At 38.0% G+C, this 16,396-nt stretch overlaps 1 protein-coding gene across 1 annotated transcript in view; it reads right to left on the bottom strand.

Annotated features, from left to right (window-relative positions):
• SEMA5A (semaphorin 5A) overlaps positions 1-16,396 on the bottom strand; it is a 213,740-nt gene that overhangs the window by 84,379 nt on the left and 112,965 nt on the right. The window contains exon 10 of the mRNA XM_062499827.1: positions 6,481-6,688. Within this exon, the coding sequence (XP_062355811.1) occupies positions 6,481-6,688 (208 nt within the window). The remainder of the gene's footprint in view (positions 1-6,480; positions 6,689-16,396) is intronic.

The following is a 16,396-nucleotide window of genomic DNA, read 5'->3' as shown; positions in this document are numbered from 1 at the left end:
TGCTCTCTCCTGGACCTGCTCTAGGAGCTCCATGTCTTCTTCTCCTGAGGAGTCCAGAACTACACATAGCACTCCAGATGTGGCCTCACCAGAGCACAGGGCAGGATCACCTCCCTCAATGAGCTGGCAATGCTCTTCCCAATGCACCCCAGGATACCACTGGCCTGCCTGGCCTCAGGGCACACAGCCAGCTGCTCATGAATAACCTGTCCACCAGGACCTCCAGGTCCTTCTCTGCAGAGCTGCTTTCCAGCAGATCAGCCCCCAGCCTGTGCTGGTGCCTGGGGTTATTCTTCCTTCCCCAGCTGCAGGACCCTGCACTTGCCTTTGTTGCATTTCAGAAGGTTCCTCTCCACCCATCTTGCCAGCCTGTCAAGGTCCCTCTGAATGGCTGCAGAGACTTGTGGAGCATTGGCCACTCCTCCAGATTTGTGTCATCAGCAAACTTGCTGGGGGGACATCTGCCTGGTCAGCCAAGTCATTGATGAAGAAGCTAAACAATGCTGGGCTCAGTATTGACCCTTAAGTGACACCAGTAGCCTCCAACTAGACTGTGACACTGATCACAACCCTCTGAGAGCTGGCATTCAGCCATTTCCCAATCCACCTCACTATCCACTTGTCCAACCCCCACTGCCTGAACTTGCCTGTAAACACCTACACTTAATAAGAGTAAACACAATGAACTCAGAATTCCTGAATCTTTTAATATTTTTTAAACAACAAAATTAATTACATTGTGATATATGAATACCACATGGCTGTTTTAAATTTTTCTTTCTTAGGTCACTTTTTTGTTTAAAATAATTTCCCACTAATAAAATCTGAATTGCACATATGTAGTCAAGTCTATCTGGTTTACATACTTCCTTGCAAACTAAAAGACATTTTTTTCCCCTCATAAGGCTGTTTCAAGAAATAAATTGGGAGCAGGCTGTAAAATTCTTGTTTGATAAAATATCTGCTTATAACACACACACATACATACATACATACATAGGTCACACTTTGAAGAGTTGTCATTAAATATTTCAGGGGCAGCAAAATGTAAATGAACAGTTTGTCTCTGATGCATTTTGCAGGACAAACAGACAGATACTTTCTGTAAAATCTTTCATCTTTACAGAGGCAGAAAGGGTCAAGTGATTCCCTCTGCAGTATGGGACTAATATTCTACTTCGAGTGCAACAAACTTACAACTGTGCTTATTTGATAGTTGTACCGACTTTAATAGTGTTCATAAAGTTACACCAAATGAAAATAATTTTTCAGTATATCTAATATCCAAAAAAAGAATTGCCATTTTTAATATGTGCTTATAATCTAGCCTTGCAGATGGGAGAATGGTTTATCTCAGTCTGGGAAATTTATGAGGTCTCTGATTCTGGAATATTACTCTGGAATCACTAATTCAGATCAGTCCTCATGTGGTTCTGACATTATAATGCAGCAGCAGATTTCTCATATTTAAACTGGAATAAAGCCTGCATATTTTGAAATCAGAAAATCCACCTGAATATCAAAAAATAAGTACTTCGGAATGCTATTTCCAAATGGCAATTTCAATTCCATTTGTTGGCAAGCTCTTCTGGACACAGGAGCACCTAGTAATGGTTTAGACCACACACCTTTTTTTTTAACTTGTATAGTATCAGTTTAGAGGAATTATTATTTTACTATTTAATGTTATAGAGTGTTTTTTACTAGGAAAACAGGTTCCCACTGAGTGTGAGGGTACTTATGAGGATGCAAAATCTGCAGCTAGGGCAAAATAAAGGAATGCAAAAGTAGTTGGATATACCTAATCAAATAATCTTGCTGGAGTTCTAGGAATGAAATAAAATACATTGTTTCCCTCTGCTAGTTATTTCAGCCCCCTTTTTAACACTGTGCTGATAATCTTTTTGTGTATGTGCAGACTGCTTAACTGATGGGTCACAAAGACACCAAAATAAGAATAAAGAAGTTCAAAGAGTGAAAGGTTAGTTACAGTAGAATAGCTATAATAACATTATTTAGCAAGATAACTTTGTGACCCAGTAGTATCTTAGGCACATTTTGTAAAAAAAAAAAAAAAAAAACCTCAAAAATTTTCAGAAGTTAGTGAGGTTTTTTATGTCAGAGTAGTCACTATTTGTACAGCTTTTAGCAGATGACACTATTTATTTACTTAGACATAACCATAATAATCTTAGTATAGTAAGATAAGTTTTCAAGCCTTTCAAGTGTGTGAAACCTATCTTCCATAAAATACCCATTAGAAAATACCAATCCTTGACCCTTGCTTGGTAAGATTTTAAAGAACATTGGGCTGATACAGCCTTTCATCATCCTTTCAGAACTAATGCACTGAAAATGCCAGTACAAAGTATAACTTTGATAAACTTGCCTCAGAAAAATCACTGCCATCCGAGGTTGCTTTTGAAGCTACAGCTGCCAACAAAAGAAAGCTGATTGTTTCTTTGTTTCAGGGGACAGTCTCTACTCCCATACTACAGATCTTATTCCTTATTACAGCTGCATAGAACCTTCAAAGTAAAACACAGAAACTGACATTTTAGAGAGTTTAATAGTCATCTTCTCATGATAATTATTCTATTTATCTCACATTATATTTAATTAGCAGATATATAAAAGTCAGTTGTGCTTCATGCTTGGTCTACTCAACTCTGAAAAAGTACAGAGAGATAGAGAATTCATCTGTGAAAATAGTTGCAATGAATATAATGGATAGACTTCTGTAAAAGTTTGATAAACATATGAATTGCAATATCTAGGTGATAATAACCTGGTCAAACCTTAAGGATTTTCCCTAAGGAGAACTGAATTTAATTAACTGCTCTGCTGCTTTCTGCACCTTGAAGACAGCAGGGGTTTTTGGAGAACTGATTCTCCAAAGTACTGACACATCCCAAATTATTTTTCTCTAGCTGACTCTCAAAGCTAGCACAATTATGACAGGATGTTTCAAACTATTCAGCCTTTGGCAGAAGTCTGGGTGAGATACCCTCCACCTGCCCCCCATGCAAACTGGCAATCCCAATAAGTGGCATGGGCAACACATTAATGATGGAAAGATGAGGGCATAATAGAAAGTGCTGAGCGACCCAAACTATGGGTGTGGCAACAGGTTTTGCCCGTGGTTGAGATCTGCTGTCACAGTAATAAAATGCAGCAAACAGCACTTAAAACACACATTTAAAAATATCCTCTAAATGTATTTTCAAGAGCCTTTGTTAACAGTGTTTATGGGAGTACAGTCAAGAGTGGAGTGTGCTGAAGCAGATGGGATATTTGTCAGAGCAGCATCAGGTCACAGGGCTCCTCCACCATTGAAAAGTGCTGGAGGAACAGACTTATCATGTGCAGAGCATATTAAAGTGATTATTAAGGAGACATAATAAACTACAAATAAAAGCAACAACCCCATGCTTTAGAGGCTACTGTGGGAAGATGAAACATGAAATAATGAAAAAAAAAAAAAAGGAACAATCTCATGAAAATTATCTTGACATTGAGGTATTAGCTCATGAAAGATCTGCTCAACAGAGGGACTGAAGTTGTATTGTCTGAAAGCTCAGCAAGAAGCCTAAACAAAGAGATTAGATAAGATTAGGCACTGAGCCCTCTGCCATTTACACAAAAAGAGCATGTAAGGTAGCAGGTCTTCAAACTTTTGACTTTTTAAAGACTCTTATTCATACACAAGCATGTCCCATTCCTCAGTAATTACATGGATACTGAAGAGTACACAGAGTACACGTCCTTGATCTGGGGCAGAGACTCTAGTTATCATTGATGGAATTTCAGAATGTAGCTTTGGCACAGTTACACAGCCCTTAGTATGATAAATGTGAAAAATAGAATAAAATAATACAACCCCCCCAAAATACCACTATGCTCCAATGCATTACTTTAGGTAAGGTTTACACATTACTCTGTTTACCCATTGCTACAGTATAGAAGTAATAGTTAGCAACATAATAGAAGAAAGTGAGTATTAAAGCACCCATAAATGCAATGAGCAAGTTTAAGATGTTTCAACACCTGGAGAAATGTATAGACACAAGTAATGTAGTTGTACTCTCTCCACATGCCAAAATAAAAAAAAAATCCAGAATAATCCAGGAAAAAAATAGTCAAACAAAAAAAAAATTTGGTGAGAGAAAGATTACCATCTGCATTCTCCAAATAACATGAGTCCCTAATGACAAATGGCAAGGAAATGCCTTTTTTTTTTGTCTGGATCATATCTGTAAATCCTCTCCTTTTTCAAAAAGCAGAACTAGAATTGCTGGTCAACTCTTTAACCAAGAAGAAAGCAAGGATGGCAAGCCTTTTGGTGCAATGAATATTTAATTACTACAAGAGAAGTCATACAACTACAAAAGACATGATTGAAATACCCCGCAAGGAATAATTTTATCTCCTTTAAATAAGTCATTCCACGGGAAGATGATACTTCATATACCTCTGGGCAAAGGAATAAATTATCTTTCGAGCAGTATTTGAGGCATTTAACTACTGTTCTCAGTAAAATGGGAAAGGGAACTTTTTAAATTTTTTTTTTGTTTGTTTTGGTTTTGGATTTTTGTTTGTTTGTTTGTGTTTTTTTTGTTTTTAGGTTTTTGTTTGGTTTTTTTTTTCCTTAAAAGAAATTTCAAAAACTAGACAATTAGAGCCTACTGTTCAAATAGGGAGAGAAATTAATAGCCTGCAGGCATGCATGGGGTCTGTGATTTGAAATAGCAGTCCTACCCTGCAAGGGCAGAAGCATGTTTGGGCCCTGCAGCTGGAATAACATTACCATGCCTTGGGAATTGTCCTGAGAGAAGCAGAGGTACCAGGGACCTTGGGTATTCACACCTCATTAAAAACAAAGTGAGGCACCAGCCTTGAAACAAGGGAAGCAGACTACAGGCTTGGTGTAAATACCCACCACCACACATCGTTTTTCAATTCTCTGAATCCAGGAAAGATGAAATTTCCAAGGAAAGTGAAACTTGGTCTAATGTAGGCCACCAAACCAACAAAATGCTTGAAGAAAACACTTGCCCATATAATACTTTTCCTTAAAGTAAGTTTTGCAGGACTTTCAGTGGGACTTCAGGTGTTCTATTTCAATAGGAAATGCCAAAAATATGCTACATAAGACAGCATAAACAAAAAAAACCCGGACTGGTAAAGAACAGTAAAAAGTGGAATTCTTCCCTTCCTGGTCAACTGTTTTCTAGGGCACACCTTTTCCTTCAGTCTTGTTTCCAACCCAGTAGCTTTTCACTGTCTTCCTGCATGGTACCAATCCCCATGGTGAGCCAGGTCCCATGAAAGTGTCCTCCCACTGTCACTGAGCCACAGCTTTACTACACCTGTGTCCTGTGGCCACTTGCCTGCTGTGACCACCTGTGTGGTCCATGTGATGGACAGAAATGGCTCTACCTAGTCACACTGCCTTTTATGGGAGGTGTAATATCTCTGCTGCACAATTAATGTCTCTACAAGACTGAGTGTACCAGCTTAGAGAGGCACCTGGAAGCATTTCTTCCTCCTTTAACAGCCCAGCTTTTCAGAGGAATGTTTATTAAACAAGGTAAAGCTAAAAAAAGCTAAAAAACCAACCACATGCCTCTGTCACAGTTCTCAAAACCTCATGACTGCTCAGTGTCTATCTGGTGTAACACAATTGTACTGAATTACCAGGACCACACATAGCAAAAGGAAGATACAACTAACTAGATGAAATTAACAAGTTGTAATAGCATGTTTTGCAACCCAGATTATTATTATTATTTTCATATACCCTTTTGAAAAAGTTGTGTGCTGAACTTTAAATCCCTTAACTATCATAATAGTCTGCAACCAAGTCATGGTTTGTAAGCTATTCTCTTTATTTGATTGAACAACTGTTGGCTGCATAGCCCTTTTACCTAGCGCCATATTTACACTTATTACAGTTTTCTAATACAACACTATATAGCCACTTTTCCAAGTCCTTTTGATTCTCAGTTCATCCAACACAATTTGTTTCTAAATTCACAGAGACATTATTTATTCATTTATAAAACAGCTTAAAAAACCCCAACAAAACATAACCTAAATCTGTTCATGTAACAAGCTTCAAATATATTAAACCAGCAGCTATATTAAACTTCACCAAATAACTGTCTTCTATATAAAACATTTCTTACTGTTTCACTTCACAATTGAGAATCTGCATAATGACACTTCAATGTGATTATAATCCCTTGAGAGCCTCATCTAGTCCTAACAATTTGATACAAGTAGTTGGAGACACTTCTGGTCCTAACAAGTTAATACAAGTAGTTGGAGACACTTCTGATAAACAGTATACAAAGGAAGTCATTGCTGAGAGAGACAATTAATTTGGATTCCTACTTGCAGTCATTTATCCTTCCCATTTTTCTGCAACCCCTACATGTATTTTTCTCCAGTCAAATAAAGCTAGAGGATTCTTCATACCTGTATGTTTTGTAAAAGAGACATCTCTTCAGGGGGACCTTAATCACATGTTCCTGAAGGCCCACAAAAAGGACACTCTGGCTGTGCAGGATCTGAAGGCTCCTGATGGGCTCTCGCTGACTTTTCGGCAGGAGTTCAATTTCCTCGAGCAGGCAGCTGCTTGAAGTCTGGTTCATTGGAGCAAGTACTTTCTTAATGGTGCCATAGTCTGAAAAGGAAAAGAGGAAAATGAATTACTAAAAATCCCACTAGCAATTCTACCTGCTTGGTGTTATTCAGTGAAAAAAATCTTTGTGCTGGATGTTTTCAGTGAAGCCTCAGAATGCAGGATTATTTTGACTGAAATTTCCTAAATTGATTATAGTACAGTGAAAAGAACTTAGAAAACTTTAAAGTCTGTTTTCATGTGATGCAGTACATTAAAAAAAAAAAAAGAAAAAAGTTAAGAAGTTATTATGTGTAGAACGACCTTCACAGCAGTAGTCACAAGAAAACAAGGTTTCAAAGTCTGACTTTGTAAATGCTCATTCATGCCAAGGGTTACTGATTTCAGTCTACCAGATTGTCCTACACTTTACTATATTTAAAGCAGTTTAAAAAGCATTACATTCCAGAATTTCCCCAGTTTGTTTTAATATTCTTTGTGCTAAAAAATTGTGGGGTTTAGAAATGTACCGTGTCCATTTAATAAAGCACATGAATATGAGTATATGCAGATCTCGAGTCTAGGTGAATATGAATGAATGAGGCTGAACCCCTTCTTCACACTTATCTTGATTTTGACCTCTGAAAAATCATAGCTTTTAGCATTCACTCTTCACTTTTATTTTTAATATGATTTCTCAGGAAAGACAATTATGCATTGAAAACCAGTGCCAGAATATATTATAAGATTTATGCTTCACTCCTGCAAAGTTTTTAAATGATTTAAAAATACCAAAGTTGTTCTGAACACAAAGGATCACATTCTCATGCTGATAAATATTTTAGGGAGCCACAGCATTACGCAATCTTTTATGTGCCAGCAATAGTAAGTATTATAGATCCAATACTGCAAACACACACAGAGATGAGTCCTGAAGTCTTGAAAGACTTCCCTTTTAAGTTGGTAACAGTGGCAAGAGCAATGTTTGGGAAGCCTGCTCTGCAGTGTGGAAAGCAGTGGGGTTGCCATCACTAGCACAAGGCCAGAGGTTTGGCTCAGAGTTGCAGTGCAGGATTGCAGGGAGTATCTGGCCCTGGCTTGGCGAGTACGGGTTTTATCCATGGCAGGAAATGCCTGGTGACCACATGTCTGTCCCCCTGCACCAGCTCCACCCTGGGAGCACCCAAGGCCACAGGCTGGCACCCCTACATGGTCACTGCACACTCCAGGGTAACTGGGCTTAGGGAGGGCAACATGACGTTCCCAAACTTTGCTTGGGAAGTGGTGAGGAACAGCAAGTAAGCAACTTTAAGAAAATACGAAAAAGCAGCCTCAAATAGACTCCAAAACTAAAGAGAAGAGGGAGAACCAAGATGACAGTTACTGTTAAAATCTCCTCATTTTCCTGAGGAAGACTGAGTATTCAATCCTAAGACCTGGCACAGCACTGGAAGGGAGAGCATACACCAAACAGCAGGGGAAGTTAATAGGAAGTTTATGTGTACGTTATTACATAACATGTAATTCTATTAAACAGTCAAAAACAATTAGATAAAACATAAATTATTAGCTCAGTGTATGAAATGGATTCATCTTAGTCTATAAAAAAAAATAATCATATCAAATCATGTATGCATGTTAAAATTTTCTACCTAGCCTCTCAAGTTTGAATATAATCACTTCATGTACCTGTTTACATTTTTCTCGCTTCTTGCTATAAACATGCTTGACCATTTTAGGGAAAAAGCTTCCAGTAAATTACAATTTTAATCTTTATTAACTTTTTGATACTAAAATATCTAATCTGATGATCACTTTTCCCCAAAACAACCTAAAACAGACTTATATTCAAAACCTAATTAAATTGTTGACAACAGTCAGTTTTGCCCCACAATTAGGCAATAACCAGCTCAACTGAACAACATAACAAGCAGTGTTTCACTGATGACTACTGGATGCAAAATCTTGACTAAAATTACAGTAAGTTTCATGATCAAAATATGGTCTGAGATGCATCCCAAAATTTCAGTACCTGTATGTGCTTGTTTTGGCTGAGGTAGAATTACTTATCTTCACAGTGGCTGATAATATAGAGATGTTTTTGTTATTGATGAGCAGGGCTCCTTGCTCAGAGCCAAGGCCTTTTCTGCTTCTCACACTGCCATGCTGGAGAAGAAGTTGGGGGTGCTTGGGTGCTTGGGAGGAGACACAGCTGGGACAGGTGACCCCAATTGACCAAAGGGATATTCCATGTGACATCATATTAAGATATAAAGTAGAGGAAGAAGGAAGAAGGAAGAGGGGAAGGACATTTGGAATTACAGTGTTTGTCTTCACAGCTGAGCACCAGCCTGCCCATAGAAAGGAGTAAATTAATTCCTTGCTTTGTTTTGTTTGTGTGTGTAGCTTTTGCTTTTCCTATTAAACTGTTTTTATCTCAACCCCTATGATTTCTTCTAATTCTCTCCCTGATCACTCTGGTGGCGAGGGTGAGCAAGGGACTACATGGTACTTGGAGGCTGGCTGGGGTTAAACCATCAACACTGCGTTAACTACTGAGTGAAAGATGAATTATTTTCTTTTGAGCATAAGTTGGAAACGTACTAAGACGAAGAAGGAGCAGTGAGATCATTTTACAGATGTAAATTGATTGGTATTGCTTTATAGATCAGTCAGTGCAACTCTATATCACATGCTTAACTGGCAGTCAACACACTCGGTATGATTGATGACACATTGTATTTGGCTTGTCACAGTTTTCTGCATGAGACAAAAATCAGGTACACACACATTCAGCATGTGCTTCTTCTACAGACTAATATTTCTTCCTACCACTGTGCTGGGTCTGGCATCTACAGACTGAATCACTTGCTGCCACCTTCCCCAGGAGAAGAAAAAAAATGTCTGCAGGCATGACTGCAGGCCTCCCCTCCTTAAGACTACATACATACACATTTGATTTAGAAATACAGCTTTGGACAGGAGAATATGATCACACACAAATACTTTGTGTTTCTTGTGTGTCTTTTATTATAGATGACAAACTTACAGTTCTTTATATTCAAGTCTATGACCTGGAGATCGTGGTTACAGAAGCATACTGCCCCACAAAGAAATAAAATATTCTCACTTTGAGAACTACAGCACTAATGCCTTCCCCAAGACATGTCATTGCTCTTGTTCTTCCGTCTTATACAGTCTCCAGTCCTCATATTTCCCTTTGCTCTCTTTCAGCATCTCCCAAACCATTCCTTTTTCATTTGTTGTCTAAGAGGATTAGAACTCAGAAATGTTAGAAATCACAACTGACTGAGCTTCAAGTGAAGAAACAGTGCCTGAGATCCCACAGATTATCAGGAAGAAACACTGCTCTTAGGAGCAATGTGGGTCAGATGCAAACTCAACAAAAAGGAATTGTTACCTGAGATCTACTTCTACCTCAATAAACTCCTCTGCTTCTGATTTCTACGACCTATCTTCTCCACCTTAAATTCCTACTGTGTATGACTTTGATTTTGCAAGTAAAACCCGGGGGGTCAAACTAGGGTGACAAACTGGTTACATTTCCCACCTTTGAGACAGGCACAGACTGAATTGGTGTTATGTTCACCAGTCTATGGTACATAGCTAGGGTGAATAGATATCAATGTCCTTAAACTCTACTAGCATGCAACATGGCTAATATCAGGCTGCCTTACAGCAGAAAACCCTAGCCAATGATTCCAGTGTTTTCAAAAGCCAGGTGTTTTGCTCCAGTGTTTCCAATTCTACTACAATGTGTTCAACATTATGCACTGCCTCCACCAAAGACTGCAGATTTCCTAAAGAACTTGTTGAAGTCCCATCCTCCAAAGTGTCTGGCCATTTTCACACCACAGTTGCAAAGCAAAATAGGGTATAAAAAAAGTAGGGAAAGAAATAAGTCTGGAACATGGCTCTAAGGCATGGAGTTTTCAGACTCCATGTCAGGTTTTTTTGTCATAATATTTCAATTGAATATTTAATTATATAATAAAACTAAGTGTCCACTTCTGCCAAGAAGCAGTTGAGGATAGTAACCACAGAGCCTCTTAATGGATGTAACTTTATTGCCAGGGACACAGGGAAAGCTGCAGTTTCATCACAAATGTCAAGCCTGAGCCTAACAGCCATTTAAAAATTCAAATGAAAGGTATCTTTGCATCCTGACTGTAAGCAAGACATACTGGCATAGATCTAGACACCTGAAAGCCTTTTTTTAAGGATGGCCAGCTATATACAGGAGTAGTAAAAGAATTTCATTGGCCAGAATGAATAAATAATGTGCTTTGTTAGCTTGTACTGCAACAGTTTTAAAGCGATTTGCAAAACCAGCAACTGAACATTAGAAATATAATCACTGTGAATGAAGAGAAAAATTATTGTTGAAATATTGCTATGCAATGTGTAGGAGACTATGAAGAACTGCGTGGAGAACCTGAGATGGAGTTTTAGAGAATGTGCTTGGAGGCAACACAGTCTGTAAAGAACGACATTATAATTGGACAAAATGAAAGGTTGATTTGTAAAAGTGAATAATAAAGTTTAAGATATAACTGGTATAAATCATAGCCAGCATTGGGAAACATTGCAAGAGTGAAGTTGGAACCATTATAACATATTTGGTGACACCTGCAAAGCAAAACAGAAAATGAACACACAAAACAAACAGCAGATGCAACAAACAAATAAACTCATCATTTCCTGAGTTTTCTAAAAGAAATAAAACCACTCAAGGAAATTTTAGAAAATTCTTGCTATAGAGAAGAATAAATATTTGCATGAGCTGTTATATTTACAAAATACTGCTGCTTTCTTCAAGCAAACACATCTTTAATAAATCATCAAGAGGCGGTACAGAAGTAATTGCATTTCACTTCTTAAAAACAAGGTAAAAAATCTCTACCCATTCCTTTTTGAGAGGGAAACACTTTCAGTCTTAACTTTTACCATAGTACCTTAGAGAGTGTGTTGGTCTCCAGAAAGCAGTACCAGGAGACAGAATCCAAACCAATGCTTTTCAGAAAATAAGCTTACAGTATCATCTTTCATTCATGAAGCGAAAAATCATTGCTATCTTCTCAAGTATATGAGTTGCAAGCAAAATAAACTTATAATGGTCTCAAATATCTGTTCAGGACAGTTCTATGCCTATATTTAAGACTTAACAACAATTCCTTCACTTTCTGAGCAAAACAAGGTGCCTTTACAGATCTGAAATCTCACATATACCAAGAGAAACCTCAAGAATCATGAAAATATATTGTAAATTATAAACTGTCAATGTAACTATCGGCCTGTTTTTCAAAATTCACACAAAGCATTCTTCAGAATAGTAATACGTCTTAAGCAGATGGAAGGATGTGGTCAATGTGATGGAAAGGGGCAGTCAACACAACACACAGATGCTAAAGCAACATTCAGAACTTCAGGAGATGTTTGTAATTAAACTTGAATAAGATACCACCTATGCAAGAAATACTCTACTCTGCATGTCACAACATGTGAAAACAGACTCATTGATACATTTAACAATCTGGCAGCACAATGATCAGGAAATTTAACAGATGGAGACTCAAGAGAATACATCTTAAAGTGTAGCTGAAACAAATTTGAATTATGTATATTTTCAAGAAGTCTAGTTTGAAATAGACTTTGAAATATTATATTAAATAAGTATTTTGATTTTCTCCATTATACACTTCTTTCATATTATTCATTGTACACAAATTATTTTTACCATTGGAAAATAAAAGCATTAAGACAGTATTAAGAATGTTGAAATTAAAGGGGAAAAAATCTGTTAATGTTAAATATATTGTAAATAATATCCGTATGTGCACATAAACAGTGCTACAATATATATAGTATATATATTGCATATAGTATATATATAAACAGTGTTTATAATAATCATAGAACATTTGTATTAAACACCATTTTATTTATAGGGCCAAATAGGGCATAAATAAAATCAGGCATTAGGGTCAAATAAAATAGGGCATTAAGGCAGAGGCAGAGGCCTTTCAGAATAATAAACTTAAATAACAAATATAAAATTGACTAACTGAATGTGCAATAGTAAAAAAATAAAGAACACGCAAGATGATTGATAACCATTCAGCCATTGTGAAAAAATGCATCATCAATATTTGCTTTCTTCCACCACAGGAACTGGAAAAAGCCCTGTTGCATAGCAGAATGTGCATTTGGCTAACAGCAGAAAATTATCCCAATGAACAGAAGGTATTAGGTTGCATAAGGGCTTTAGCACTCAACACAGAAAAAAAAGAGACACCAAACAGCTAATGCAGCAGCTGGTTCAGCCTAAAAAGGGGAAGCCCAGGATTTATGATTTAGCAATCTGTGTAACATCAAAATAAATCATATTGTACACAAAATGTGATGGGATTTAAATCCTACTCTTCTCCACCCTTTCTAAAAATAACTTTAAAATTAGTTAACTCATCAGTAGAATATGGATAATTAAAGCTTTGGCTATTATCTGTTTCCCCACATGGGGGTGGGGTACAATTTGGTTTAAATCAAAAAAGTTCTATATTTAGAAGATAAGATTATATATAACCATGTTCTGTAACTTATCTTTTACCTTTAGGTTTCTGGAATACATACTTATACTTGAAATACAAGAATACATTTTTTGATCAGGCTCCAGCCTAAAGAGTAAGTGAGATTGAGCTTCAATTCTTCTTTAAAAGTGACAAATATATTATGGGCAAACATAGTACTTCTACCATGATTCATAAAATGAACATAATATCGTTTGATTTTAAAATATCCACCTTAATTTACAACTTTAATTTAAATATTTCCATATTTAAATATTTTCACATTTTTAGATGTATATTCATTAACTCTTTAGGGAAAAGAATAAACTTGAAAATGAATATAGCATTGTGATGCTTCATCAAGATGTAGATTTTTTTTTTTTTTAATCACACAGAATCACAGAATCACTATGTTGGAAGAGACCTTCAAGATCATTGAGTCCAACCCATGCCCTAACATCTCAACTAGACCATGGAACTGAGTGCCACTTCCAGTACTTTTTTAAACACATCCAGGGGTGATGTCTCCCCCACCTCCTCAGGCAGACAATTCCAGTACTTTATTACTCTTTCAGTGAAAAACTTTTTTCCTAATGTCCAATCTATATTTCCTTTGGCGTAGCTTGTATCCTCTCATTCTGTCAGTTGCTGCCTGGAGAAAGGGACCAATCCCCACCTGACTACAGCCACCTTTCAGGGAGTTGTAGAGAGTGATAAAGTCACCCCTGAGTCTCCTCCAGGCTAAACAACCCCAGCTCCCTCAGCCATTCCTCACAGGATTTCTATTCCAAGCCCCTCCCCATCCTTGTTGCCTCCTCTGGACGTGCTCAAGCATCTCAATGTCCTTCCTAAACTGAGGGGACAGAGCTGGACACAGCACTCAAGGTGTGACCTCACCAGTGCTGAGTACAGGGGAAGAATGACCTCCCTGCTCCTGCTGGCCACACCATTCCTGATCCAGGCCAGGATGCCATTGGCCTTCTTGGCCACCAGGGCACACTGCTGGCTCATGTTCATTTGGCTGCCAACCAGTGTCCCCAGGTCCCTTTCTGCCTGGGCATTCTCCAGCCACACCATCCCCAGGGTATAACCCTGCAGGGGGTTATTGCAGCCAAAATGCAGGACTCAGCACTTGGATTTATTAAACCTCATCCCACTGGACACTGCCCATCCATCCAACCATTCCTGGTCTCTCTGCAGAGCCCTCCTACCCTCCAACAGATGGACACACTCCCAGCTTAGTGTAATCTGCAAATTTACTGATGAAAGACTCAATACCCTCATCCATGTCATCAGTGAAAATATTGAACAGGACTGGCCCCAGCGCAGACCCCTGAGGGACACCACTGGTGACTGATCCCCAGCTGGATGCAGCACTGTTCCCCACCACTCTCTGTTCCCGGCCATCCAGCCAGTTCTTAACCCAGCACAGAGTGCTCCTGTCCAAGCCATGGGCTGCAGCTTTTCCAGGAGTGTGCTGTGGGAGACAGTGTCAAAACCCTTGCTGAAGTCCAGGTACACAACATCCACAGCCTTTCCTGCATCCACCAGGCGAGTCACCTGGTTGTAAAAAGAGATCAGGTTGGTCAAACCATGACCTACCCATCCTAAACCCATGATGGCTGGGTCTGATGCCCTGGTCACCCTGTAAGTGCTGCGTAAGGACACTCAGTATAAACTGTTCCATTATCTTACCTGGTACTGAGGTCAGGCTAATTGGCCTGTAATTACCAGAAACCTCCTTCCCACCCATTGTGTGAATGGGTGTCACATTGGCCAGCTTCCAGTCTTCTGGAACCTCACCAGAGAGCTAGAACTGTTGGTATATGATGGAGAGAGGCTTTACAAGCTCATCTGCCAGCTCCCTCATCACCTTGGGATGGATCCCATCTGAGCCCATAGATTTATGAACATCCAAGCCACTCAGCAGTTCTCTGACTGCCTCCTCCTGGATAACAGGGGGACCATTCTGCTCCCTGACACCATCTACCAACCAAGGAGGACAGCTGTCGTGAGGCCAAGCCATCTTACCACTAAACACTGAGGCAAAGAAGGCATTAAGCACTTCTGCCTTTTCCTCATCTGCAGTTACTAAGTTCCCTCCCTCATCCAATAAGGAACAAAGGTTGGTCTTACCCTTCCTTTTCCCATTAATTTATTTGTAAAACATAATATCTTTAACTTTAAATTAATCTATATTAATTTCTCTTTTTATTTTCAGAGCCGTTTTATATGTTTGTCTCTCCATTTGAAACTAAATCACTGTTTGAAGAACCTGCTTAGCATGATAGTTAATTTGTTCTTTTTCTCTACTCTTAATGTATTTTCATGATGTAATAAAATACATAGAAGTTATTTTTCTACAAGTATCAGATAGAAATGGAGGTTAAAAATCTAAATGTTCTGCTTTGTGGGCTTAAGAGAGAATGAAATGTGATAAACTTATTAAGCATTTAAACAATAAACCATTGTGATTTTCTTGTTATTACAGGTCATTATCATTGTAGTGCTAACAAGACAAGGGTGGATATGAAGAGAAACAGAGATATAAAATGCATTTATTAAATCAAAAAGGCAATTATGTAACTATAACAGAACTTTCCATGAAATACTGTAGCTGGAAATAGAAAAAAAGAATTCTGTTGCATTTCCCCAAGAAATGTTGCAAATTGTTCTACCCTGTTGATATGAAGATTTATTTTTAAACACCAAAACTACTAAACAAAATGTGCCTCTGTTCCATCACCTGCAGAAAACTGAAAACCTTAAGCTTTCCATTTCTCCATTTTTCAAGTCTCTTAGTTTTCCTTACTCCACTGTAGGATACTTGAAAAAAAAAAGTATGCAACTGACCTGGAAAACTCATAAATCATTGCTCATTGACATGTAATTAAACTTCAGTAAGTTAAATTAACTGAAGCAATAAAAGGGAAAAAAAATTAAAAAGCTACATTCTGGGACTTCAAAAATCTTGCATTTTGTTCATGTGAGACCTTAGTACAAAATAATGAATATTTTGCTCTTGGAGTTTTTATCCCCATGGGAAGTAAAAAACAGGCATAAAAACATGTCTGTTCTAGGTGTGTTACAGAAAGAAAAACAGGGCGTGACAGTTTTTTATTATTCCAGAATTCAAACAAAATCATTCTTTCCGTATGCTCAATATCAAAGGCCTTTGAATTTC

This window comes from Cinclus cinclus, chromosome 1 (genome assembly GCF_963662255.1).
Source record: "Cinclus cinclus chromosome 1, bCinCin1.1, whole genome shotgun sequence".
NCBI classification, from domain to species: domain Eukaryota; kingdom Metazoa; phylum Chordata; class Aves; order Passeriformes; family Cinclidae; genus Cinclus; species Cinclus cinclus.
Note: the sequence above shows the minus strand (reverse complement) of the source record. Positions and strands in the feature narration are given on the sequence as shown.